This window comes from Molossus molossus, unplaced genomic scaffold, assembly GCF_014108415.1.
Source record: "Molossus molossus isolate mMolMol1 unplaced genomic scaffold, mMolMol1.p scaffold_m16_p_14, whole genome shotgun sequence".
Taxonomy (NCBI): Eukaryota; Metazoa; Chordata; class Mammalia; order Chiroptera; family Molossidae; genus Molossus; species Molossus molossus.
Window position 1 is genome coordinate 71,593,068 of NW_023425349.1, and position 25,231 is coordinate 71,618,298.

Here is a 25,231-nt window from a genome sequence, read left to right on the forward strand (position 1 = left end):
ATTTCTTATTTTGTGTATTTGGGTTCTCTGTCTTTGTTTCTTGTTGAGTCTAGCTAAGGGTCCATCACACTTGTTTATCTTTTCAAAAAACCAGCTCTTTGTTTCACTGATCCTTTAAATTGTTTTCTTAGACTCTATGTCATTTATTTCTGCTCTGATCTTTACTGTTTCCTTCCTTCTACTTGCTTGGGGGTTTTCTTTTTGTTGGCTTTTTAGTTTGTTAAGCTGTGAGGTTAGATAGTCTATTAGAAATTTGTCTTGTTTCTTGAGGTAGGTCTGTAGTGCTACGAACTTCCCTCTCAGAACTGCTTTCACTGCATCCCATAGATTTTGTGTTTTTGTGTGTTCATTTTCATTGGTTTCCACAAAGTTTTTAATTTCTTCCTTGATCTCGATAACCCATTCATTGTTTAATAACATGCTGTTTAGCCTCCATGTTTTCAGGTGTTTTTGCTTGTTCTTGTTGCAGTTGATTTCTAGTTTCATGTCATTGTGATCTGAGAAGATGCTTGATATGATTTCAGTCTTCTTGAACTTGTAGAGACTTAGTTTGTGTCCTAACATGTGGTCTGTCTTTAGAATGTCCCATGTGCATTTGAGAAGAATGTGAATTCTGTAGTTTTTGGGTGTAATTCTCTGTAGATATCTATTAAATCCATTTGGTCTAGTGTTTCATTTAGAGTCTCTTTTCCTTGTTAATTTTTTGTCTAGAGGATCTATCCAGTGATGTCAGTGAGTTCTTGAAGTTCCCTGCTATGATTGTATTGCTGTCAATTTTTCCTTTGAAGTCCTCCAGAAGATTTTTAATATATTTTGGTTCTCCTATATTGGGTGTATATATGTTTACCAAGGTTATATCTTCCTGTCAGGTAGATCCTTATAGTATTATGTAGTGACCCTCTTTGTCTCTAGTTATGGCTTTCATTTTGAAATCTATTTTATCAGATATGAGTATTGCTACCCCAGCTTTTTTTCCCTTCCTGGAAGATTTTTTTTCATCTCTTCACTTTCAACCTATGTGATTCTTTTGTTGTGACGTGGGTCTCTTGTAAACAACACATAGATGAGTCATGCTTTCTTATCTAATCAGCTATTCTGTGTCTTTTTATGGGAGCATTCAATCCATTTATATTTAAGGTGATTATTGATATGTACTTATTTATTGCCATTTTCGTTTATTGTGGTTATATTTTTCTTCCTATTTCTTTTACTAATTACAGCAGTCCTTTTAACATTTCTTGCAGTGCCAGTTTGGTGCTAATGTATTCCCTTAGCCTTTTTATTGTCTGGGAAGCTCTTTATTTGACCTTCTATTTTGTATGATAGCCTTGCTGGATAGAATAGTCTTGAATTTAGATCCTTGTTTTTCATGACCTTGAATACTTCATGTCATTCCCTTCTGGCCTTTAGTGTTTCTGTTGAGAAATCAGCTGATAACCTTATGGAGGTTCTTTGTAGGTAACCTGTTCCTTATCTTTTGCTGCCTTTAGGATTCTTGCTTTGTCTTTAATTTTTTCATTTTAATTACTATGTGTCTTGGTGTTGGCTTCTTTGGGTTCTTACTTAAAGCTCTCTGTGCTTCTTGAACTTGAATGCCTTCTTCCTTCACCAAATTAAGAAAGTTTTCTGCCACTATTTTTTTAAATGTATTCTCTAACCCTTGCTCATTTTCTTTTTCTTTGGGGACTCCTTTGATGTGAATATTATTATCTTTCCAGTTGTCCCACAGTTCTTTTAAGCTGTCTTCCTATTTTTTAATTGTTTTTTCCTTTTGGTTTTCTGATTGGTTGATTTTTTTCTACCCTGTTTTCTCATTCACTGCTTCTTCTACTCTGCTGTTTAGTCCTTCCACTGTGTTCTTTATTTCTGCTATGTCATTCTTCATTTCTTCTTCATGGTTTTTCATTTCCAATTGGTTGATTTTCAGTGTTTATATGTTTCTGCTTGTGTTGATATTCTTACTCATATTTGAGCTTCCTGAAGATCATGGTTCTAAATTCTAGCTTTGTTAACTTGTTTAACTGCATTTTATTTATCTCATCTTTGATAGCAGTCTCTTGTTTTTTCATTTGGGATTTGTTTCTTTACTTCACTATTTTGGCTATCTCAGTGGGTTTTGGAGCCTGCCAAATTTTCCCTGTGGGTGTTGGTGTTCTGCTGTTTGTGGCTCCCTCTACTGGGTTTGGATGAGCGTTGGAGGACCCATGTTAAACATGGCTGTCAAGTCTTACTTTCCTGGGTAGATTTGCAAGCCCAAGAAAGGTTCAGTTGTCCTGTAGCTTTTTGCCTGGAGGCTATTAGTCAGGGTTATTTGAAAAGCCTTGGATTCTCAGTTGAATGAAAAACTTCCTGAGGTGTTCAGTGTAAGGGGACTTCCTGAGGGTTGGGCAGATGCTGGTTGTTAATGAGCCTTAATTTACCTTTCAATTGTTCACCTGTGTGCTTTTGAATCTTCAAAGGAGGAGCCACCGCCTCTCTGCAGAGCCCTTGGAATGTGTAAGATGGCCATTGTCCTGTGTGGCTGCAACTCAGTGAAAGCTCTGAGTGCCCTCCAAATCCCAACTGTCCCCATACAGTTTTAGTCCTGTCTGCCCTCCCTCTGTTAGAGCCCAAGGTGAGTGGCTGTGGCTATTTTAGTGCTCTTTCCTAGACCTCTGTGCTGAGGAGCAGGCTTGGGCTTTTAACCCCGAGGGTGCTCCTCACAGATAAGACCTCTGCTGTTTGTTGGCTCCTAGCGCCCCTCTCGTGCCTCTGCAATCCTACCAAGATCAATTTGTGTCCCTGGTTTTATGGGCCTTGTAAGCTGCTCTTCTGTTGCTTTTGTCCTGGTGATTTGTCTTTATTTTAGTTGTAATTCCAGTTTGGTCCTGGGAGATGGTCTAAGTAGCTTCCATTCACTGCGCCGCCATTTTGGAATCCCCGCCAACATTATATTCAACGAGCGAAACCTAAAAGCATTTCCCTTAAGACCAGGAACAAGACACTTATGCCCACTTTTGTCACTCTTATTTAACATAGTACTGGAAGTCACAGCCACAGCAATCAGACATGAAGAAAAAATAAAAGGGATCCAAATTGGAAAGGAGAAAGTGAAACTGTCATTATTTGCAGATGATATGATATTGTACATAGAAAACCCTAAAGACTCCAGTAAAAATCTAGATTTAATAACCAAATTTGGCAAGGTAGCAGGATACAAAATTAACATTAAGAAATTGATGGCAGTCTTATACACTAATACTGAACTCACAGAAAGAGAAACTAAAAAAAAAAAAAAATTCCCATTTGCCATTGCAGGAAAAACATTAAGATACCTAGGAATAAACTTGACCAAAGAAATAAAGGACCTATTTGCAGAAAACTAGAGGATATTGAAAAAAGAAATAGAGGAAGATATAAAAAAGCAGAAGCATATACTTGTTCATGGGTTGGAAGAATTAGCATCATTAAAATGTTCATACTACCCAGAGCAATCTATAGATTCTTGTCAAAATACCAATGACATATTTCACAGAAATAGAACAAATACTCCAGAAGTTTATATGGAACCAAAAAAGACCCCGAATAACCACAGCAGTCTTGAAAAAGAAGAACAAAGTAAGAGCGATCACAATACTGAATACCAGGTTATACTACACTTTAATCAAAAGAGCCTGTTATTGGCACAAGAACAAGTGTATAGATGAATGGAACAGAACAGAGAACCCGGAAATTGACCCAAGACATTATGCTCAATTAACATTTGAGAAAAATGGCAAGAGCATACAATGGAATAAAGACAGCTTCTGTAATAAATGGTGTCGGGAAAATTGGACAGATACATGCAAAAAAATGAAACTAGACCACCAACTTACACCATATGCAAGAATAAACTCACAATGGATAAAAGACGTAAATGTGACTCATGAATCCAAAAAAATCCTAGAAGAAAATGTAAGCAACAAAGTTTCAGACATCACATGCAGCAGTATTTTTAACTGGTACAATGCCTAAGGCAAAAGAAACAAAGAAAAAATTAATACATTGGACTACATCAAGCTAAAAAGCTCTGCACAACAAAAGAAACAAGCATGAAAATGGAAAGGGAACCCACTGTATGGGAGAGCATAATTAGCGACGATACATCAGATAAGGGATTAATTTCCAAAATATATAGAGTACTCAAACAACTCAACAAAATGAAGACCCAATTAAAAAATGGACAGAGCATGTAAATAGACACCTCTCCAAACAGGACATACCAGTGACCAAGAGACATATGAAAAAGTGCTCAATGTTAGTAATCATCATTGAGATGCAAATTAAAAGGACTCTGAGGTATTTCCTCACATCTGCCAGAATGGCAGGGGAGGGATGAGATAAACCAGAGAACTTGTATGTATGTAGTGTAACCAATGGACATAGACAACAATGCTGGGGGGTAGGACGGGTTTGGGAGGAAGGTGTTTAGGGGGGAAAAAGGAGAAACATCTATAACAAAAATAAATTAATTAATAAAAAAGAAATTAAAACAAAAAAAACCCTGCCTTTCTTCCTACAACAGGGATATTACATTGCTTGATAATATCAAAGCATTTTATATTAATTTATCTTCCTAGTATTTACAATGTCCTCATTTGCTAGATATACAGTTCCAAAATGAAAGGTCCATAACCACAACTAGTAATACCATTTATATTTGTTTATTTAGTAATAAACTAACAAATTTTAGTAATAAAGATATCAGATACTATAATTTTAACATGCATATGTAAAATCATGTGATTGTAGAACTAGAAATTACCTTCAGAGTTTACCTCGGTAGTCAAGCAAGACACTGCCTTAGCAGTCTTTCGTCCATCTGTCCATCTGTTAATTAAACATATTCATTGAATATTTCCTATATACCTGTGCTAGGTGCTATGATATCATGGTGAGGAAAGCAGACATAGTCATTGCCCTCATGATACATAATTATAGTTGCACAATTGCACATTAAACAGCATCCTTGTTAATGGTTGCAGAGTGTTCTATCATATGGATATGTTATATTTTGACTCTTAATAAAGATTTATTTTTTTGATTTTTTAAAAAATAATAAATGCAGTGTAAGATTTTTTTTAGGTGTATGTAAGGATATTTTTTAAGGAGGGGTTCTTAGAAGTGGAGTTTATGAGAAAAGGGGTATATGTGTTACTGATACTGCCAAACTGCTCTCAATAAAAGCTTAACCAATGTATACTCAAGGTGAAAGTGCTTATTTCCCCATTCACTCATCAACATTGCATATTATGAATCTTATTCTTCTGTGACTTGCATATTTATGTTCTCTGCTCATGTTTCTAATATGTGGTTGCCTTATTTCATTGCTTTTCTTGTTTTATGGATATTCATCTTTTCTGTCATATATGTTGTAAATATGTTCTCTCAGACCATCTCTGATTTTAACTTCATGTTTTCTCTACATGAACATCTTTCCTACTAACTATGTTAAAACTATCTGGAATTTTAGTGACAGATTATCTATCTATCCATCTTTTTTCCTTTCTTGTTATTTTTCCCACCAATTCTCTTTCTCTTTTTTTAAAAAAATCCTCACCCGAGGATATTTTTCCATCTATTTTCAGACAGAGTTGGGAGAGGAAGAGAGAAACACATCGATTAGTTGCCTCCCACATGACGCCGACCAGGGCCGGGGACCAAGTTGAAACCCAAGTATGTGCCCTTGACTGGAACCAAACTGGTGACTCTTTGATCTTAGGGCTGATGCGCTAACCACGGAGCAACCAGTCAGGGCCCCACAAATTCTCTTTTAATAATTGCTTTAATCTTTATAGCCACATTTGAAACATGCTAAATATTTGATTGTAAGTTTTTCTGGTATTCACTTTGACCAAAGTTTTTGTAGTCTATATCTATTTCATCAATTATTTCTTATGCCTTACCTTTAAAAAATATAAAAATTTTATGAAGGTATAATTCACATATTATATAATCACCCTTTAAAGGTGTACAACTCAGTGGTTGTAGTATATTTACCAAATTCGGCAATTATCATGCATTATCTTTTAACTGGAGAATATTGTTAAGGAAAATTTTCAGTGTTATGTCTGAAAATAATACTTTTGTCTTCATACATTCCTCTCAGATTTTTGGGGTGGGTTTAGATTTATTAAGTTATATAAACCATTCCCTCATAATTCTATATACATTGCTTCATTCAGTGTTGCAGATGAGAAACCTGATGCCTAATTGGAAATGATATCAGTCTAATGGTCTTTATTTTATACATTTAATTTTATTTATTATTATTATTGTTATTATTTTAATCCTCACCCAAGGACATTTTTTTTTTTCCATTTATCTTCAAATAGAGTGGGAGGGAGGAAAGAAGGGAGGAAGAGAGAGAGAGAAAGAAAGAAATATCAATGTGAGAGAGACACATTGACCAGGGCCAGGGACCAAACCGCAACTGAGGTACAAGCCCTTGACCAGTATCAAACCCTTGACTCTTTGGTCTGCAGGCTGATGCTCCAACCACTGAGTCAAACTGACCAAGGCTAATACATTTCATTTTAAAATCTAAGAGTTCATAGATTTTTCTTTTTATCTTCGGATTTGAGAAATTCCACCAATTAATTTTTTCAGGTATCGGCATAGTACTTGGTAATAACCCTTTCTATTTGAAGACTTAAGTCCAATGAAATTTTCTTCTACCCTTTCTTTGACTTTTGCTTCTCCAATGGTTATGTTTTCTTCTAATTCATTATTTTGATTTTCAGCATCATTCAAACTATTATAACCTCTTCTGGCAGTCATATAGAATTCAATAAAAAGGTTTCATTTTTTAAGAGGAGATCTCAGGTGCAGAGTAACAATGGCTTTAAAACAGGAAAAAGAGGGTTTTGTGAGGAGAGATGGAAAATGCTAGGATTTAGGGTGGGTTTATAGTTTGTTCTGGGCACATTCCAGGCTTAATCATTCATTAATTGAATGATTAAAGAGTAAAAAAAAAAACATTACAATCTTTATGGTAGTTTCATGTACTAGATTATCACAACTTTTTGAAAAAATAACCGGTTATTTTACTGACATACTTTTATTTATCTTTAAAACAATATAAGAGTGGGGCTTGTTATCATGATTCTGATTGTACAGATGAGGCTGTTGAGGCTCTTTGGTGTTAAGTAGCTTGCCGGGAATTACCTAGCTTATTAGAATTAGAGCAAGGATTTACATAAAAATTAATCTGACGTCATCCCTCACAACCCACTTGAAATATTTAAATAATTTAAATAGTTATTCAATTGAACTTAAGGCAAATGTGTTACTATTTAAATAGTTCCATATGTGATTTGATTGATACCATATCTTTCAAAAATCATATCTATTCCTGCTACACTCTTACTTAAAATTCAATAAAGGACTTAGTTATTTACATGATAAAAATCTGGATCCATAAATAAGACCAAGTAAGACCTAACTTAAAGGTTAAAAAACTGAAGTTCATTTGTCAGCTTCAGTGGTTCTGTGAACTCACTGGAATTCAATCCAAATATGATATGTGTGCTTTTCTCTGGGATTCTACTACTTTCATAAAGGGGTGGGTGGCCCATGTTGGTTAAAATTAGAGGTCTGTTATTTGCCTCTCTAAAACTCTAGTCATATGACAAATAAATCATTAGGAAAGGAAAACCAATATAGTTTCATGTACAAAAAAGTATTACAGACATACTTCATTTTATTGTGCTTCACAAATGTGATTTTTACAAATTGAAGACAAGCCCCTCCAACAGCAAAAAGATTATGACCTGCTTTATTGTGATACTTTATTGTGGTGGTCTGGAACCAAACCCACAATATCTCCAGGTATGCCTGTATTTAATGAATCCATACTTCTTCGAAGAAATTCAGTCAGAAATGTAATTAACACTGACCATTTAAAATGAATACCATTTAAACCAATCATTAGGCCCAGGGGAAGTGGCCTTATGTGGTTACTAGGTGTGACCTGGACTTTCTCCAGTTTTATATAAATGGAGTCTTTTTGGTTTAAATCAGACATTAGAGTTGATTTCTAGTTTCATGAACATTGAAGGCTAGAAGACAAGGATGTTTCTGAACTGTAGTGACCCTCTTACCAATGCAAAGCAAAGTCAGCCTCCTGTGACAGGTTTCAGTCAGTACCGCAGTCTGGGAACTGCTCACTCACTGGTGATGCTGAGAATTTTCCTGCTAAACATAGCTAGAGACCTGAGATTTCATGGTCTTGTGTAACATCTAAGCACAGGCCTGGGTCAGAGCATAGTGGTTTGTATTATCTTGAGGAACTGCCTTTCAAACAGCAGGACTGTGAACCTGAGGCCTGGGGAGTTAGTGTTATCAAATTTATGTTTGGAGGAGCAAGACGTCCTGAAACTGAGGAGTCCCTGGAAGCTCCGCCCTCTGAGACGGAGTCCAGACATTCATACCCAGGAGTAGGTTCTTAATAAATTGGATATGGAGCAATTATGGTTTCCATGCAGAAGAATCTCCAGATCCTGGTAAAGGGAAGCGCGAAGGATTATGAAGAGTTGGAGGATATACTGGAAGATACAGGATCCTCAGCTACAGAATGCGTTTGACTCTGTAAACGTGAGTGGTGTGAAGAAGGAATTTACTCTAAAAGTTTGGATGCTGAAATATCTTTTTCCTAACCTTTAGAGGAGAGGAGCATTCTAGAAACTGAGAGTGTCAACAGAGAAGGTCTTCAGAAGAATGTGAGCAGTCCCAAAGGAACACAAGAAGGCAGTGCCTCTGTTCCCAAGGACTCAAAGAGATACCATGCAATCTGATCTCCCTAAGACAGCGTCAGTTCAGTTCTGTCTTTTAAAAAAGTTACTTCTTAATGTTTATTGAGTCACAGTGGGATTAACTGGCCATATTTTGGTCACAATAAAGTACCATGGAACTGACACAATGCCAATGTAGGGTATGTGAGGAAAGCTGAATCTCAATTTGACATCCATCAGAGAACACAGGTAGGAGAGAGGATCTTAGGGGAAAGGCTTCGTTCGGTGATGTTCACCAGAGAATCACACAGAAAAGAAACCAGATACGTGATATCTTTCACAAAAAATGTATTCATGACTCAACATTGCATGACCATAAGAAGATCCATTTGAAAGAAAAAATGTACCTCTGTAAAGATTCTGGGAAATGCGTCAACGGCAAGGGAAACCTCAATGCTCACTAAAGAACCTTCTTAGGAACTAAACCATATGAGTGTCTCTAGCAGTGCTAGGAAATAGAAATATAATGTGAATCACAAATGTGAGCCACATTTATAATCAACATTTTCTAGTAGCCAAGTTTAAAAGTAAAAAGAAACAGGTGAGCCCTGGCCGGTTTGGCTCAGCGGTTAGAGCGTCGACCTGCGGTCCGGAGAGACCCGGGTTCGGTTCCCGCTAAGGGCGCGTACTTCGGTTGCAGTTTGTCCCCGGCCCTGGTCGGTCATGCGGGTGGCAGCCACTTGATGTGTTCCTTTCACATCGATGTTTTTCTCTCTCTCTCTCTGTTCCTCTCTCCCTCCCACTCTACCTGAACAAAAAAATGGGAAAATGTCCTTGGGTGAGGATAAAAAAAAAAAAAAGAAACAGGTGATATTAATTTTAACAATATATTTTATGTAACTACACATACAAAAATATTATTTTGATATGTAATCAATATAAAACATTATATATAATATTTTATATTCTTTTTTGTGTCCTAAGTCTCTTATTTATTTAAATATTTTTTTCTTTATTGATTTTAGAGAGAGAGAGGAAGGGAGAGGGAGAGAGAGATAGAAACATTGATGAGAGAGAACATCGATTGGTAGCCTCCTGCGTGGGGATCGGACCCACAACCTGGGTATGTGCCCTGACTGGGAATCGAACTGGCGACCTCTTGGTGCATGGGTTGACGCTCAACCACTGAGCCTCACCAGCCAGGCTGTCCTAAGTCTTTTAAATCCAGTGTGTATTTTATACTTAGCACATCTCTGTTTGGATTCACCACATTTTAGTGCTCAGTAGCCACCTGTCGCTGTTAGCCACTGTATCGGACAGCATTGCCAAACCTTTCATCAGCTGGAAAACTTTACATCCCATAAAAGAGTACATTCAATAGCACCTCACATAATTGTACCAACTGATGTAAATTAATGAAGCCCAAGTCCTTGTCTTAGCCCCAAAATAAGGTTAACAGCAATTTGTAACTTACTCTTATTTTGGAAAGCAAATGACATAATCCATGCTAAGCACTTAGGAGAATACATAGCTTACAATAAGTACTACGAAATATTAACAACCGTGACTAAAATATAATTATTTTTTATTTAACAAATATCTTTTTTTTTTTTAAGATTTTTTTTCTAGTTCCTAGGGAGATCCTTATACAAAAAGGGAAGGGTGATCTGTGGACGAATCTGGAGGGCATTATGCTGAGTGAAACAAGCCAGACAAAGGAAGACAAATAATATGGTATCACTTATATGTGGAATCTAAAAAAAAAAAACAGAAACAAAGTTGAGCTCATAGAAACTAAGAGTACATTGGTGGTTGCCAGGGGCTGGGTGGTAGAGGAAATGGGAAGAAGTTGGCCAAAGGGTACAAACTTCCATTTATAAGATGAATAAGTTCAGAGGAGCTAATGAACATCATGCTGACTATAGCTAACCATGTGGTACTATATACTTGAAATATGCTAACAGAGTAGATCTTCAGCATTCTCACCAAGAATAATAATAATAATGATAATAATTTAGTAGATGATAGTAGGACAATTATTTAACTATAGACTGCTTAAATGTATTCCAAAAGGATGGACTTAAATATAAAAGCAATAAAGAACTAGAAATAAGTATTCTCATAAATTGGGAGAATGTGAATTGCCTGGGAACCTGCAGTGAGGGAAGGACCACTGCTGCTACTTCGCTCTCCTCCGCCTGCCTGCCCGCCCGTCTTCTTCCTGCATCACGACTGGGTGCAGGGCAAAGATAGGAGGCAACAGTCCTGCTTTACTGACTTTCCTGTGATTCTCTTTGAGCTATTGCAGTAAAAAAAAATGTGCCATGTGAAGTCATGATATATTAATTAACTTGATTTGGCAGTCATTTCACAATGTATAGTGAAATACATGGCATTGTACACTTTTTTTTTTTTTTATCCTCACCCGAGGAAACCCTTCCATTTTTTGTTCAGATAGAGTGGGAGGGAGAGAGAGAAACATCGATGTGAAAGAGACACATCGAGTGGCTGCCACCCACATGACCCCAACTGGGGCTGGCGACACACTGCAACCAAGGCACGTGCCCTTAGCGGGAACCGAACCCGGGTCTCTCCGGACCGCAGGCCAATGCTCTAACCGCTGAGCACGTCAGTAAAGCTAATGCTGGAAAAAAATCCTACTTCACAATTTTTTTTTTTATCCTCACCTGAGGACATTTCTCCATTTTTTTGTTCAGATAGAGTGGGAGGGAGGGAGGGAGAGAGGGGGAGAGAGAGAGAGAGAGACAGAGAGAGAGACAGAGAGAGAAACATTGACATGAAAGGGACACATCGAGTGGCTGCCTCCCGCATGACCCAACCAGGGCCGAGGACAAACTGTAACCGAGGTACGCGCTCTTAGCGGGAACCGAACCCAGGTCTCTCTGGACCTCAGGCTGACGCTCTAACCGCTGTCCAGGGCCTATTTTACAATTAAAAAAATTACTCATAAGGAAAAAAAAATAAAACAAAGGGCAAGGTATTCTTTTTTGACATACTATCCTCCTGCCTCTTACAGGAATAAGGAAAAGTTCAAGTTCTATTCCCTACTCCCATTAACTTTGTTTGAATGGGAGTTATTTGTTCTGATTGGTCCCCTGGCCCACTTCTTTGAATGGCTGATTCATTTCATATGTCTGGTTATTCATTGTCTGGAATAATAATTCATGGTCTGCTAATATTTATAAATGAAGGACTTGATTATTCAGTATGGATAACTAACGTGGTCACTGCCTGCAATTATGTGGACTAATGTTTGTTTTTTCCTGATTGATTCCCCCCCAAGTGTGTGTAGTTAGGCGATTAATACGTTGCTTTTTTTTTTATTTTTTCAGCTTTACTTCTCCTTTATGGGAGGTGTGGCTTGTAGGCCTCTTCTTGGCTCTGTTGTAGACTGAGCTGGCTGGCTACTGTTCAGTATGTGTGTCAAGTGTTCAATTATTTAAAAATGGTAGAATTAAGCACTTCATTAGAATATTTGCTTTGTATCTATAACATTTAACATGATGTAATATTTCTTTATAGGAATACACATGGTTTGATAAAGGCCATTGTGAAATTGTTACAAATGCAAGCTGTTAAGGAAGGACAAGCCGGGGAGAAGAATATTCAGAATATATATTCTGTTAGGTAAGCTTTTTACCTTTTCTTTACAAAATGTTTTTTATTGTGTAAATTGTTAAATTATGAACTGAGACATGCTAATCCATTATGAATAGTTATTTCAGTCCTAGCCAGTTTGACTCAGCATTTAGAGCATCAGCACACAGACCAAAGGGTCACGGGTTTGATTCCTGATCAAGGGCACATACCTGGGTTGCAGGTTTGATCCCTGGCTCTGGTTAGGGTTGTGCAGAGGCAACCAATCAATGTATGTTTCTTACCTCACTGTTTCTCTCTCTCTCTCTCTCTCTCTCACTCTCTCTCTACTTCTCTCTCCTTCTCTCCCTCTCCGTCCCTCCCTTCCGCCCTCCCATTCTACCTAAAAATTGATGGAAAAATATCCTTGGGTGAGAATTAACAAAACAACAACAAAAGAATAGTTATTTCAGAGATTGAGCAAATGTACTTATATAGCAGGAGGGTAAACTTCCTCACTATGAAAACTAATAGGAGACTAGCAAAGGGTTATTACCCAGGGCAAATCAGTAGTTAGGGGCATTGATTTGCCTTTTCTTTGTCATTTATAGAATGTAACATGGTAGAATTGTTTTAAAAAGAAAAATCACCACAGCAACAATTATAGTTGCTGAAATGCATTGGATTTTATGGGGGAGTTATGGACAAAGGATGGCGTCATACTTACTTGTGAAGGTGACTTTAACCGTTGCCTTGAAAGTCCTAGAAAGCCATTTTTTAAGACAGAAGCTCTCACTTGTGAGCAGAGGACCCCAGAGGATGCCAGTAATCAACTTATACTGTCTTAGGAACTCTGTTTAGTAATGCATCCAGAATGTGCCTACTTCAAAAGAATGAGAATGTGGGACCATAACCAAGGAGATGGGTTCATGGTGGAACCATGTCTTACATGGGCTATGGCAATTCAACAGGGAAAGTAAATCACATACTGTACTTGTGAATCCTCATTGGCTTGAGCAAACAGCACCTATAGTTCTGAGCATTTGACACCTCAGCAATCAGAAGCTGTGAGAAAGTCTCTCTAAAATGTTGAGTGCTGCCTACTTATGTATATTTATAGTGCTTTCCTTTTGAGAATAAGTCAACAGTGTCTCATGTATTACAGTGATTTTTCCTGAAATTTTAGTGCTGTTTATGATCTCTTTTATTTTTAGGAGTACATTATCCGGAGATTTTTAAGCCAAATTTTAACAAGGTCATATTTGCATTTACATATTTTTTTCTTAACATGTTCTTTGAATGTCTTTAAACATGGAAAAGTTGGAAGAATGTAATACAATGAATTAGCAAATTCATTAATTTATTTGTTAACTCATTAATTTATTTTTAAATAGGAGAAGCAAAAGGAAAATTATTTACTATTTGAAAATACTGTGGAAACTTGGGGTGTGCAGAGTAAACTTTTCAAAATTGATAAATATGCTTTTCTTTTTTTAACATAGTGGTGCCTCCTGAGACACAATGTTTTATTTCAGATTTGTCTTTCACCCATTATCTTAACCAGAGTTGAACCTAAGTAGTAGATGAACAGATCTTACATTTCTGGATGAGTCATATGAACATCTGTGTTTTTTGTCTTTTTTAAAAGAAGTTCAAACTCTTGGGCCAGTTTCATGATAGAAAACGATTTTATTTCATTATTGTTCACTGGGAGTTATATATTTATTTATTTTAAGATAGAAAAGTTATTGAAGTTTTTAATTTATCTTTTTAAATGTAAGTTTTATGACCCATTAAAAACATACAATTCCCATTGTGTTTAGTATATTTGTAGAATTATGCAACCATAACCATAATAATTAATTCCAGGACATTTCCATCATTCCAAAAAGAAGCTCTGGCCAGTGGGGCTCAGGTGGTTGAGTTTCATCCCATGTGCCCAGAGGTCACTGAGGTTGCAATTTCATTTCCTGGTCAGGGCACATGCCCGGGTTTCTGGCTTGATCTCTAGTAGGGGATGTGCAGGAGGCAGCCAATCGGGTTCTCTCTCATTGATGTTTCTCTCTCTCAAATCAATAAAAACATATTTTAGAAAAAGAAAGAAACACCTCATCCATTAGCTGTTGCTGAATATTTCCCTCCACTCAGTGGGGTGTTTTTAATGGAACGGTTCTCAACCCTGGCTGCTCATTAGAGCCATCTGGGAGTGGAACATACCAAAAATCAAATACCCCAGACCAACTGAATCGGAATCTCTGCCATAAAGCCTAAGTATTTGTATTTTTCAAAAGGCTGAAGTGATTCTGATTCCCAGTGAATACAAGATGGTTTGTTAGCTGCTCTTTGGTGCACATTCTCATCACCTGGGTCTGCTGAAGGGCCGATTCTTTCCTCAGGGCTAGGGTGGGCTCCAGATCCTTCTCTGACCAGCTCCCAGGCGCTCCTGACGCTGACACTGCTGATTCCCACCCTACTGTAAGCAGCGTCAGCAGTCCGTGGGGCTTGTTGGGAATGCTGACTCTCGGACTCCATCTCAGACTACCTGAACCAGCCCGCGGTCTGATTTTTCAGGTAATTTAGAGGTACCTTAATGTTGAAGAAACCCTGGTTTAGACAGCGGTAAAGGGAAATTTTCTATCATGCAAAAGAAATCGAGTTACTCTCATGCTCACACTGATTGCCCTCACTGTGTGTGAGTGCTAGAACTTCAGTCCTCTGTATTGTTTCACTTGTTTTTCTTTTTATAATTTATATTCTCCCGTAGTTGGTTCTCCTAACTGCAGTCTTGTTTTCCAAAGAGAGTAGATGCTAGGTGCAGATAGGGAGCCTAGTTCAAAGAGCTTAAAGACTTGCCTTTAGAGTGCTGGCACATTAAGAGGTCCAGAATCAGTCACCTGAGTCGGCATAATCCAGTCATGTTTGTGGAGAGCCTTTATGTGAATGGCTGTTTGGCACTATAAATCAGTAGAGTGTAATCGAGTATATAAGAGCCTTAAGTTCCTCCAGGGGGGGGTGTGGATGGCAGAAACGGAGGAGAGGTGAGCCTGAAGAGCAGATTCCCCTCAAGAGAGCTATGATTATCTGAGTTGAGCATGAAATTGCCATGCTGTTTGAGAGCCTTCTTTGCTGCCTGTTGGTTAGCAGCAGCATCCAGTTCTGGAGGGGCAGCTGATGAGCTGTGTTTGAAAGCATCGAAAGGACATAAGAAGCTTAGTGGTGTTCCCCGGTTATGCTGTAGGATTAATTTAAAATGGAAGTGTTATGAAACATAATTATAAGTTTTCTGGGCATGGGTCTAATATGTATTTTTCATGGTATTAAGGACTCTGCTGGTAAACAGTCGGGTTTTAAGTATTTCTCACTCTTTTTGTCTTAAGAGCTCATTTGAATTACAGTAAAACCGAATATGTGGTTATTTTAAGTGAGTCTGTGCTGAATTGCACAACTCATGCCAGTATGGGCGTGACGAGAGGGGGGCAAGTGAGGACCCGGAATGCTAGCCAGAGGCTTCCTTGCTCCCGTGAATTTCCCGAAGGACCTCTAGAGAGGGTGTTCTCTTTGTTGGACCCAGACCTCAGTGCTTTTCAATCTTCCTGTGCATAAGAATCATTTGGGGAGCTTATTAAAAGGACAGCTTCTCAAGCCCACTTAAGAGAGATTCTCATTTCATTCAGTAGGTTTTGTGTGAGATTCAGAATCAGCATGTTTGTCTGGCTGGTCAGTGATACAGATATAGGTCGCTTGAGAATCACACTTGAGCAATACTGCTTGAGATCCTGGGAGCTTAATAGTACCACGTATGACCTTCAAGGAACCCCTCGGGGTACACTAGGGGTTGCTTCTTGAGTCTCCTTGCCTTTGTTTCCTTGTGGAAGGCAAAAAGTCTGTATGTTCCTAAGCCCCCGTGCACCAAGTTCATCGTATTATGTCCCCTGTGGTCAATAGAGTGACCAAGAGCAGAACCAAAGAATGATTCTAAAGGAAAAGCAATTCAATAAGAGCAAGCCAGGTGCAGCTGCAAGTGAGAGAATGTAAGAGATTTAAATCTCATTGCTCTGTTGAATGAAATAATGCCATGGCCCGAACACAGCAGTGTTCTTCCTGGTAGGTGGTGGTTGGTTGTCCGAGCAGGAGGCGAGGACAGCCCTCAGCACCCTCCTAGCAATCACCACTGGTTTTTACTGTCTACAGTGCATAAAGAGCTCACCCTCAGTGTTTGATATGTGTGTGTGGAACATGTCTGCAAACCTGCATTTTAATAAGAGATTTGGATGTACGGGTGGTTTACTGGCCATGCTTTGAGATACACTAGATCATGGTGTGTGTAGCTAATGAAGTTCATGTTGCTTACTGGACCCTTTTTTAATTTTGTGGCTTAAACAAGATTAAATGCTTTGCTTTTTCCTACCACCCTAATCTCTCACCAGTGGATTTCATGTAACCCATGTGCATCTTCTCTTTGCATTGTAATGTATAAAATAATGTATAAAATAAGGTGTTTCTCTGGAACATTATCTCAATGTGTTACAGTTGTTGACAGTTTGACTCCAATAACAAAAATCCTTAAAAAACATCTATATCAAATCTATATCTATATCTATATCTATATCTATATCTATATCTATATCTATATCTATCTATATCATCTATATCTAGATCTATATCTGTATCTATTTATCTATTAAATGGGGATATTTAAGTAGGGTTGCAACTCCCACTGCCTTTTAGGATGGGCGTAATTGGAAGAACAATGCAGTACATTTGACTACTGTGATTAAATGAAGAGCATATGCCAGATATAAAATTTTAGGTCATGAGTATGAACCCTGAAGCACATTAGAACCCTCTGAGGAACTTTGAGATACGCAGATGCCTGGGCTCTACCTGGAAATGACTCAGTGTCAGCCTCAGACACTGGTCTTTTTTCAAAGCTTCCTGGGTGGTTTCGGAGGCACCCGTAGGGTGAGAACTGCTGGCTAATTGTTGCAATGAGGAAATGAGAGTTCATGGTTGCCATACTTGCAGATCTTTCAGGATTAATAACATTTTATATAAAATCTCCTGACTTATAAATGTTGGGAAACAGTTTAGATTTTTAAAAATACAGGGTAGGCAGACAAAACACAGCTGCTCACAGGCAGTTAAGTCTGTGATGCTGGTTTAGGCACTTAACTGTTTTCAAAAACTTTAGAAACCTTTTCTAGCTGTGAATTAATTACTTTTAAAAAAAATACTAATTACTTTTGAAAAAAAATCTCTTCTAAGACATCTTTTAGTTCAAGCTTATTTTCCTTCTTCTACTTTTGTTTGGTCTAAATTTTCTTTTGGTTAGCCTGAACTCCATTTTTCTGTAACACACCTACATTTAAGTTAACTAAGTACTTGTGAATGTTGACAATACATAAAGTGCAGCAGAGGACTGATATTTGGCTGATGTTTTGATTGCAAGGAAGAATACCTAAACTAAATTTTTATTATTTATAAATTATTAGAGACTCATTTTCTCATTTGCTTTGTAATGTGCCATTTTCACCCTTTTAAAAATCTTTATTGTTGAAAGTATTACAGATGTCCCCTGCCTTTGATCCCCATTGACCTCCCTCCTCCCTGCACCTGCTCTCTCCTGCCTTCCCCACACTATTGTCCGCGTCCTTTGGTTATGCATATGCACTTTTGTTTTTAATTTTTCCTCTGCATATTCATATTATGGCAGTTTTCCTAAGATCTCTCTTCCCTCAGCTGAAGTGAGGAAATAGCTGTGAATTCATGCGCAGTGACTGCTTGCTCCAGCATCCGTGGATCAGCAATGTGCCAGACAGTGGCTGACATGCACAAATATCAAATGTTAAGAATGTTATTTGTGGAAAGGTTTGGTCTGATCCACATCAAGCTATACTTTCTGAAATAGGAATATTGAATGTTTTTCCAGATGATATGCTCTGAAGCAGGTGGTTAGGCTAATAGTAATGGATAGTTATATCTTGAGTAAATTAAAATTATGTGCTCAAAATGTGTATTTGTTCATCTATTTCTGCAATGTCACATAGTTTATTTAGATGGAGAGTTGATTTTAAGAACTTAAAGATGTATGTCCTAAAGGCTGAGGTACTTTGTAATTCATATTGATCTTTTTTTTTTTCTTTTCACTTTTCTCTTAAGGCAAATGCATTCATCCCTTAGGGTAAAAAGAGAAAAACAAGAGAAAGTCCCAAAATAAATACACAAAGTGCACTAAGACCAGTTCATATGAAAACCTAACCCAGTTTAATTCTGATAATTAGCTTTTTCTTAGCATTAAACTCCTTTTGCATTTTCTCTTCTGTCCATTTTGAAGGACTAGATAGAGTCAGCTATGCCAAGAGCACAGGAAGATGCTTCAGATCCAAGGGAAAGCATGTGCTTAGATGCTGCTGTGTGGACAAGCTTGGTGCACTAGGGGAATCAACAGGAGGCAGAGTGGCTGGAACTTAGTGTTCAAGGGAGGGAGGTGCCTACCTAGAGACTCAGGAGAGGTGGGCATGGCAAAGACCACGGCAGAGACTTGGGATTTTATTTCAAGAGTAGTGGGAATTCACTGAAGATTTTTTTCTTTAACTTTATTTTAAAATAATCTTAACATTCCAGAAAAGTTGCAAGAATAGAGAAAAAGACTTATATACCATTTACCCAGATTCATCAGTTTCTTTGACACTTTGCCACATTTGCTCTATCATTCTCTATATATAATTTAAAAAACAACCCAGAATATGCCCTAGCCGGGTGGCTCAGTTGGTTGGAGCATCGTCCTGTACACCAAAAAGTGGTGGGTTAGAATTCAGGTCAGGGCACATACCTAGGTTGTGCCCCTGCTCAGGGGTGTACTGGAGTCAATCATCAGTGTTTCTCTCTCTCTTTTTTCCTCTCTCTTTCAAATCAATAAACATATCCTTAGGTAAGGATAAAAACAAACAAACAAACAAACAAAAAACAGAATATTTGGGAGCAGATAGCATGTATTCAGTAGTATATGTTTCCCAAGAACAAAATTCTTCTTTTATGTTACCAGAGTAAAGTTATCAAATTTCAAATTGAGAAAATTTAACATTGATATAATGCTTCAATCTATAGTCCATATTCTAGTTTTGTCATTTGTTATTTTATATCCTAGTGTAGAATCACATGTTGCCTTTAAATCATATTGTTTTAGGTTTTTTTTTAATCCTCACCTGAGGATATGTTTATTTTTTATTTTTTCCCTTAGAGAGAGAAAAGGACAGAGAGAGAGAAGAAGGGAAAGAGGTGAGAGAGAAACATTGATTGGTTGCCTCCCACCTGCGCCCTGACCGGGAGTAGAACCTGCAACCTGGGTATGTGCTCTGACCTGGAATGGAACCCTCAACCTTTTGGTGTACTGGACAGCGCTCCAACCAGCCAAACCTCTGGCCAGGGCTCTTTTTAGTCTCGGAATCTAGAACTGTTTCTCATTCATGACACTGACAGTTTCGAATACTATATTTATTTATTTATTTTTTATCGTCACCCGAGGACATTTTTACATTTTTTTTTGTTCAGATAGAGCGGGAGGGAGAGAGAAGAAGAGAGAGAGAGAGAAACATCAATGTGAAGGGACACATCGAGTGGCTGCCACCCGCACGACCAACCAGGGCCGGGGACAAACTGCAACCGAGGTACGTGCCCTTAGCGGGAACTGAACCCGGGTCTCTCTGTACCGCAGGCCGACGCTCCAACCGCTGAGCCAAACCGGCCAGGGCTCGAATACTATAAAAATGATGCTTCTCAGAATATTACATCTGGAGGCACTGATGTCCATCTTGCTGTTACTGGTGATTTTAGTTTTGATCACCCATTCAAGGTGATATCTGGTTTCTCTACTATATAGTTATCATTTTCCTCTTGTAACTAATAAACAATCTGTGAGATACTTTGAGACCATGCAAATATCCCATTTTTTATTAAGTTCACAACCCTCAACCAATTTTCTCTGTGGTGCTTTCCCAACTCCACCAGTCCCTTCACACTTACTAGTGACAATGGAGCTAGAGATAAATTTGAGGAGTGGAAATGATAGGAATCCCTGGAAATTCACTTAATCTGTAAATTTTAAAGTTCTACCTCTATAGATTCTGATTTATATATATATATTTATTTATTTTTGGTAATCCTCACCTGAGGATATTTTTTCATTGATTTTAGTTAGAATGGAAGGGAGTGGGAAGGAAGGAGGGAGGGAGAGAGGAGAGGGGGGAGAGAGAGAGAGAGAGAGAGAAACATCAGAACATTGAAACTTGAAATATTAATGTAAGAGAGATGAATTGACTGGTTGCCTCCCAATGATTCTGACAGCACAACCCTGACCGAGGCTGGGGATCTGACCTGCAACCCAGATGTGTGCCCTTGACTGGGAATGGAACCGGAGACCCTTCGGTCTGCAGGCTGATGCTCTTATTGCTGGGCCAGACCAGCCAGGGCTATAGATTCTGATTTAGAAATCTGAGTACCTAGAATTTTTATATTTTTAAAGAGTTCCAAGGGGTTCTGATATGGAACTATGTTTGGGAACCACTGGACAAATGGTTCATATACTAAACAGTGTCATGATATTTTATAATTACGTTAGGAAAAAACACTTAGCTTTTTCTTTCCTTCCATATCTGCATCTTTTAAATTAATACAATTAAGCTCTTAACCAAGGAAACTGAGGTAATAAATGAAATTCTGATTTGAACTTATTTGCTTTATAAGGGAAATCCAAGTTGTTATGATTATTTTTACTGGCTATATACTCATACTTCACATGATAGATATGAATTTTTTAAAAACAAGAACAAGTTAACTAAATTTAAAACAGTATGTGGCTGAGTTAAGTTTGGAGCATTTTTTAATGCCTTTTTTTATTGAGATATAACTTAATATAGCATGAAATTCACCCTTTTAAAGTGCACAATTTAGTGGTTTTTATCATATTCACAAAGTTGTTTAACCATTACTGCTATCTGATTCCAGAATATTTTTTCATTACCTCGCCCCCCGCAAAGAAGCACCATACCTATTAGTAGTCAGTCATTCCCAATAATGCATATTCCCAGCCCCTACAGAATGTTACTTTTATTTGTGGGATTGCTTCTTCTGGACATTTCATATAAATAGAATATAATATGTGGCCTGTTATAACTGGCTTCTTCCGCTTAGCATAATGTTTTCAAGGGTTGTCTATATTGTAGCATGATTAGTGCTTCAATCTTTTTTATGGCAGCATAATATTACATTGCATGGATTACCACATTTTATTTATTCTTCAATACTTTTCCATGCCCACCAATGAATTTTTAGTGCTTTTGCCTTTTACATTTATTTCTGAAGGCAAATTACTTTTTATAAGTTCCTGAAAAAAAAATGTCTTAGTCCTTAAGAGTCGTTGTTATTGTTTTTTATTTCTATGCAGATTTCCTTATTACATTTACTATCTAAATGAGGTTGCTTAGAATCTTGAAGCACTAAAATATTGACCATCAGCTATTATCATATGATTTTGTTGACAAGGTAAACATTTTGCTTTTTGGGGAGCTGATTATTTTAATAATTGAACATATTATCTAAAGGGATCTGCTGAGGTGCAGATGTTTGTTTTTCATTCCTTTTTTTTTAAATATTAAATTTTTTTTTCTTTATTGATTTTAGAGAGAGAGGAAGGTAGGAGAGAGAGATAGAAACATCGATGAGAGGGAACATCGATTGGCCACCTCCTGCATGCCCCGCACAGGGGATCAGGCCCATAACCTGGGCATGTGCCCTGACTAGGAATGTAACCAGTGACCTCTCTTGGTGTATGGGTCAGTGTTCCACCACTGAGCCGCACTAGCTGGGCAGATGTTTGGTTTTATTTAGTATAAAGTAAGCATGACACCATCATTTAATCATCTGTACTATGTTGTCAAACTTCCATAACGGATTGGAGCCAGCAGAAAACATTAATATGTTTTATTTAGCTGAAATTACAGAAACTTTAATGCTTAGGGAGCCATGGTTTCTGGGCAGAATACATCATATAAAAGCACTTTTTTAAAAGGGGGAAATGGTGCTTACTTGATAGTTTTTTTTTTTTTTTTTGGAAGTGGTTGTTTAACAAGGCTGACCTGCAGCAGTTACCTTAGATATACTTAGTTTTAATTCACTGATACAGTTTATTGGAGGAGCGTCAGGACCTTCCTTGGTAATCTCACAAATTTTGGTCTTCTTCCTAGAAAATGTACATACATATATGTACTTAAAATTTTGCATAGAATTTCAGAGGGTTTGTGAATTCTTGTTTTAATGGATGAATGGACATCTTTATAGAAAAATCAGGAAAATGAAGACAGATAAGTAGGGAGTATTCCTGTCCCTGAAAAAGCCCAGCAGAGTTAAGGATAAGAAAGAAGCTAGAACAGTAATTGGGGTAGTATAGCCAGTAATACTTTCCAAGGGCCACCTGCATCTTTTGCAGTTTGATTCTTTCTGTCGAATTGAATGTTTGGCTTGTTTTTATTTACTCTTTTTTCTCTGTCACCCAGGGAAATATTTATTCACAGTTTATGGTTCTGATCACCTGGGGTTTGTATTTGCAGTTTAGAATCAGACCTAAGGAGTAAGCTACACGGATTGTGCAGTCTTCTATTGCCACTAGCAAATGCTTTGTAAGTTCTTCTAAATGTGGATGTTTAGTTTAAAATTAGTTTAGTGATTTGCTGCTAAATGTCTTTAAGACCATACAATATTATACTTTTTGTCTTATTAGCCTATTTATCTATCTGTAGTTTATGTTTTGCAATCATGGCATGTAACTTAATAATAAAAGCTCTGGCTCCCTAACTCGGTATTTGTATGTTTCTTCCCAGTCATCACCTTTTACATAAAATAATCCCACTCTTCTCCCACTGGCAGACACCTTTGCGTTAAATCCCACCTCCACACAGATGATGTATCATAGAATTGCGTACTTGAAACTTACATAATTTTATTAGCTAATATCACTGCAAAAAATTAATTAAAAAAATGTCTGCCTCTTAAAATAGGGATCCTGTAGAAGTTCAATGTGAGGGAATAATTATTGTAATATGAAGTATATATATTTTCAAAGAAATGTATGCTCTCCCTATTTGCCTTATAGAGGCAAAGAAAAAATAAAATCAGTCAAAAATGTCAAAATTAAAATCAGTTTTGCTTCAAGTCTCCCTTTTTCTGGGAGCTTATGTGGAAAGGATAAAATGCTTTCATCCTGAAACACTGTAGGATATATAATGAGTCACAATGATCACTTAATTTTCTTTTCTGTAGTAATCTTCATCATAGAATCTTCATAATACTTCTTGAGTATGCATTTTTAACTTAAAATCTACAGAGCTTTTAAAAAAACGTCCCTTTTTTCTAACTAGCACTTTCAAATCAAAATTCAGAGCAGGTAGAGAAATGCTTTTAAAATGCATATTTGATGTAGTAAGTGCTGCGCTATGCTTCTGAAAAGGCTAGGGTCACAGCTGCATACATGAAAATGCATGGTGACTTCAGGCATTGTTTCCTCACACAGAAAAGGCAGTCTCCGTCCATCATTGAATTTATGATGTAAATCAAATTGTGGCTTTCCTCTACTCAGAGATGTAGCAGAAAGGTTGAGGTGACCTAAAGGTTACAAATAACTTTTGCATTTGGATTTGCCTACCACAAGACTAACTTTTTAACTCCTCTTTTCTATTAGGATTGGTGTACTTAGACTTGGAAAGGTGAATCTAGTTACATACCTTAGTTTACCATTACCTCTGTGCTAGTCTAGTGGAACCATGAATTGATCATTCATTCCTTCCCCCGCTCCATTCTGTTAAGATGTACGTATTGCTGTGTGTCGTTGACAATATTATTAAAGGGTGAGGGCACCGAAGTGTTAGGTACCAATTCTGCATGCTTCCTGGGCTTTTCGTCTCTGAACTGCCTGGACTTGGAAACAATGTACTAGTCGGGCTATGATAACTTGGTTTTTAATGATCCAATCAAAGAGTTAAAAAAAGTGGTTTGGGGAAAGTGTGTGTGTGTGTGTATTTGTTATATTTATTGTACATGTGCATTTGGCACTGAAAAAGGAACAAAAATCATAAGCCATAGACCCAGCTTTCAAGCTGCTTATGCTCTAGTTTGATTCAAATCTACCTGCATGATAATCATAATAGTACCCCATTTATGGAGTATTCTGTGTGCTAGGTACTATGGTAAATACTTTATTGAAAATAAAATAGCAATTGAAACCTTTACACATTATGAAATAGGGAAGTGCCGAGGAGTGTACAACACATTGGTTCCTCTGTGGTAGGGGAACAAACAGCAGCACAGCGAGGGAGAGATTAGAGGCACTAAGGGCCAATGAAGGGTGACCTGGTTGCCTGGTTTGTATTGATTTTGCTCTTGGGAACCAATGTTATTGTCTTTTAAGAAAAAAGCAGAATGTATTGGATGTTTCAAGAGTTAGGAAATTCTGATTAAAAAATTTCTGTGAGCTTATTCTGGACACAGCACTTCTCTCTGAAATAAAAAAATAAGATGATTGATCTCTTTGAGATAAAAATAGAAGACCTCTTTTTTTGAGGTCTCAGATTTTAATAGACATTGTTCTTAGAGCCACTTAAGCTTGGCATAGAATTATTTATAGCTGAGAGCCATATTTACTGCTTTCTGCTCTTACAGGGTTTGGTTCTCTCTCTAGCTCTGAGCAGTGTGAAGGTTAGGGCTTTAATGGGTGGCTTGGGTTATATACTTTGGCTCCAGGAGGTACTTAGTCTGATTTCCTCATGTAACAGTTAAAGAAACGGCCCAGGAAAGGTTAATTCTCTTGCCTGAGATCACACAATTTGTTGCAGGGC

At 37.5% G+C, this 25,231-nt stretch overlaps 1 protein-coding gene across 1 annotated transcript in view; it reads left to right on the forward strand.

Moving 5' to 3' along the window:
- FOCAD (focadhesin) overlaps positions 1-25,231 on the forward strand; it is a 300,263-nt gene that overhangs the window by 34,147 nt on the left and 240,885 nt on the right. Inside the window, 1 exon segment of the mRNA XM_036260660.1 lies at positions 12,294-12,398. Within this exon segment, the coding sequence (XP_036116553.1) occupies positions 12,294-12,398 (105 nt within the window).